Here is a 4,116-nt window from a genome sequence, read left to right on the forward strand (position 1 = left end):
GAAACTTTCTAAACCTGTTGTAAAAACAAGAAAGCTGTGGACAAATGAGGCTGTGGAGGCCTTGCTTTCAACACCATCATACCAGCTCTGCTGCAGGACAAGCTCTCCCAGCTGTATGTACCTGACTTCACCTGCAGGTGGATCACTATGTGAAGCTAGGGGAAACACGTCTCTGACTCCCGGACCATCAGCACCGGCCCCCACTCAAGGCTGCGTCCTTTGCCCTCTACTCTTTTCCCTGTACACAAACAGCTACACCTCCAGTCACCAGTCAGTTACTGTAAACTCCTAAAGTTTGGGAATGACACCACCCTCATTAGGCTCATCTCTGGTGGTGATGAGTCTGCCTACAGGTGGGAGATTGACCAATCTGGTGTCCTGGTGCAGACAAAACAGCTTGGAGCTAAATGCTCTAAAGACAGTGGAGATGGTTGTGGACTTCAGGAGGAACCCAGCCCCACTCGCCCCCATCACCCTGTGTGGCTGCCCTGTAGACTCTGTGGAGTCCTTCCGCTTCCTAGGCATCATCATCACCCAGGACCTCAAGTAGGAGCTGAACACCAGCGCCCTCACCAAAAAGGCACAGCAGAGGATGTACTTCCTGCAAGAGCTGAAGAAGTTCAACCTGCCAGAGCCAACGATGGTGCTCTTCTACACATCCATCATTGAGTCCATCCTCACCTCCTCCATCACCATCTGGTAAGCTCTGGTAACCTCTGCCAAGGACAAGAGCAGACTGCAGCGTATTATTTGCTCTGCATAGAGGGTGCTTGGCTCTTGTCTGCCATCCCTTCACGACCTGCATGCCTCCAGGGCCCTGGGGCGGGCAGGTAGGATTGTGGGCGACCCCTCCCACCCTGGACACAAGCTCTTTGAACTACTCCCTTCCGGCAGGAGACTGCGGCCCATTAGGGCCAAAACCTCATGGCACAAACTCAGTTTCTTTCTGACTGCAGTTGGCCTCACCAACAAACACTAACCCCCCCGACACTAACGCTGACTCTTACCTCTCACCTCGACCCCCACTGACACCACAGTCACGCTGTACTACTGAGAGATATGTGATTACGTATCTCTTCCACTTTGTTGTAGCTTATGGTTCTGTTTGTCTTGTCCTATCAATGTTGTTCATTTTTTTTTTTTGTATATATATTGTATTTTAAGTATTTTGTTATTGTATTTTATGCACCTTCGAGACCAAAGCAAACCTACTTGGCAATAACCCTGATTCTAATTAAACTATATATGTTGTTGAAGCCTACACCCTCTAGATGTGAGTTACGTAACATGAGTTGAAACATGTCTCATCTTCCTCCATACCATACTCAATACATAGTCCTATATTGGTTAGCCAAGTATACAGCTGATATGTTTTGGCCTGTAACATTAAGGAAAAACTAATGTACTAAACAGCCTTATTGACCTATTGTCTTAAAGCCTATACCCTCTAGATGTGAGTTAATATGAGTTGAAACATGTCCCACCTTCCTCCATACCATGCACAATACATTGTTCTGTATTGTAGAGGTGAACCAAGTATACGGCTTGTACATTTAGGCCTTGACCATTAAAATAATTCAAATTCAACCACCTAAACTGTATGTTTTCGGAAAACCTATGCCTTCTAGATGTGTAATAACATGAATTAAGACATGTCCCACCATGTTCCTACATACTGTGGTTCACCATGCACACTAATCCTGTATTGTATATTGGTATACATGTTGGCCTCAACCAATATACAATACAGGATTAGTGTGCATGGTGAACCACAGTATGTAGGAACATGGTGGGACATGTCTTAATTCATGTTATTAAGGGAAATTCAAGAATTTAATTGGAATTTAAGAGCCAGTTTCAATTAAATTCTGGAATTTTGCACAACCCTGATTGCATAGTAGTCCCCTCTGGCTCATGGCCTATTTTAGTGATTTACTGTACTATGTTTGTGAATATCCTTGAACTGTTTGGGAGATATGAGATATGCAAACACTGAATTTGTTTGCGTGACCCCATGCAACCTTGACCTTTGACCTCACAACTTTGAAAAACTATCAGTTCACTTGCGCTCCAGCCCTTTGGTGCTCACGGAGCAGGACCACAGAATTAGTAGCAGGCCCTAGTCCACTTCAAATGACTGAACCCAGGGAAGGACAGAAGCTCACGGATAGTTTTTTGAGACTTTAATAGGTGCAAATGACTAAAGTTTTGACACAGCAATCGTTTGCAGCCAATAGGTTTAATGATTCAAGCAATGAACTAATGCCTAAATGTTTTGGAGAGAAGGACAAGAACCTTTAAAATGCATTTTGGCTGATGGGAAATTAGCGATAGGTGAAGTAAAAAACAGACACTTGTACATAGCATGGAGCATTTGCTGATTGTTTGAAACAATGAAACATTGTTTTTATGATATGCATGAGTGACTAGATGATGTGGAGATTGAACTCGTAGTTTTGAGAATTTCTATTCTGATCTGAGAGATGCACAAAAGGGACTTGAGAAAAAACTGGCTAATATAAGGTAGACTAAACCTTGCTCATTACAACTTTTGCCTGGTCTGTCAAAAACACACAAAAAAAGACAAAAACCTTTTGCACCACCAGATGGCGATAGGGCACTGCTTCTTCTTTTGTATAGGCCTATGGCTTACAGTTATATGCTTGTGATTTTCAAAAAATGACATTTTAGCTTACACTGTCCATTTAGTGAGTAGGCTGTGTAGGCTACTTCTGTTCATAAAGGACTAGATTTCAAAGCATAGCCGACTTAGTTGCTTTATGGTAGGCTATTGATTTATGCAACTGGGATCACCAGCTTTTGGGATTCTAATACATCTAATAATTCAGAAAAAGTCCCATCCCTAAATGTAAGTTATTTTGCTGATTTTCTCAATGAAAAAAGGAAAATGCTAAAATATGTTGGTTTCTACGCATATGCTGAAATAAAATACGACCAATCAGATTAGGAGAAGGTGGAGTTACCATCCGCTGAAAGTTCCTCAGCATCAGCACCAGTCAAAGGAGAGACCCGTTCCAGCTTGACTGCCTTTCTGTCATCTTCTTGCCATTTTATTTATCATAGCCGTCAGTTGACTTACACAGCCTTCAGAAGTAACGGGGAAAAAATCTTTATCAGTGTTAAATACAGAGCACTTGGAGGGAAAAAATGTTGGCTTGCACGGAAATGATTACAATGTGTCTCCAGTCGGCGAAACGGCAACATCTTCTCGCCAAGCAGCAGCAGCAGCAAACCCAAAACCCTGTACACGGACTTTCCATTTTTCACGATGTAAGTATCTAATGACTCTCAGATTAGGCTATCTAAAGCTAAATACATTTTAATGCATTTGCAGGCTACTCAGCCATATAACCAGTTCAGTCCAGGAGCATCAGCTACCCAAATACCAAAACATTACGAATATGTAGCATTTATTGTAGTAGCTAATGGTCTGCGTTTCCAATTTCAGACAAGCAAATACCCCCAATGATAGCATTTTTTTTGCTGTTCACATTCGGTTCAATTTAACCGTAAAAACATTATAACATTACAGTGACACAATAGTTCAAGCTATCAATTTATTATTATCAAGTTATTAGCCTATTTACAAATAGTTGAATTAAGTTCAGCGGTGTTGCATAAATTAAATTAAGTTTAATTGGTCAATATGCTATTTTAGCAAATATCTTCCCTCAACTGCATGAGCTGATGTGAGTTTTAGATTAACGTTGTTAGTCAGTATTTAGGATGGCATGTTCTCACTAAAATTATGGTGGAATAGAAAATAATTGTTTGTTAACAAGGTAGTTGTGGACTGCTTGTTTACATGATGGCATATAAGATGGTGTGTCAGCAAGCCAATCAATGATGACAAGGCATTGATGATTTATGTGTGACCTCTCAAGAATTTGAGGTCACCCTGTAGCCTAATCAATGGGGCATAAGGCAGAGACCATGCAATCCTTTGGAGATTTATTGTCGCTTGGAATTGTAAAAATGCTGATGCATTTTATTGAATCTCTCTCTCGAATACCTGCATTTTATAGTCTATCCCTGTGATGGATTATACTGTTATTGTATGTCGGCTGTTAGGCTTCAGACTCAACTATTATTGAG

General features: G+C 41.4%; 1 protein-coding gene across 1 annotated transcript in view; it reads left to right on the plus strand.

The window, feature by feature from the left end:
- Positions 1-3,127: 3,127 nt before the first annotated feature.
- The window catches only part of necab3 (N-terminal EF-hand calcium binding protein 3), a 25,190-nt gene continuing 24,201 nt past the window's right edge, over positions 3,128-4,116 (plus strand). The window contains exon 1 of the mRNA XM_076268191.1: positions 3,128-3,291. Within this exon, the coding sequence (XP_076124306.1) occupies positions 3,169-3,291 (123 nt within the window). The 5' untranslated portion in view covers positions 3,128-3,168. The remainder of the gene's footprint in view (positions 3,292-4,116) is intronic.

Source organism: Alosa pseudoharengus, unplaced genomic scaffold (genome assembly GCF_046254945.1).
Source record: "Alosa pseudoharengus isolate Yale_2024_CS ecotype anadromous, Long Island Sound unplaced genomic scaffold, YU_APseudo_1.1 YU_APseudo_1.1_scf_5, whole genome shotgun sequence".
Classification (NCBI taxonomy): Eukaryota; Metazoa; Chordata; class Actinopteri; order Clupeiformes; family Clupeidae; genus Alosa; species Alosa pseudoharengus.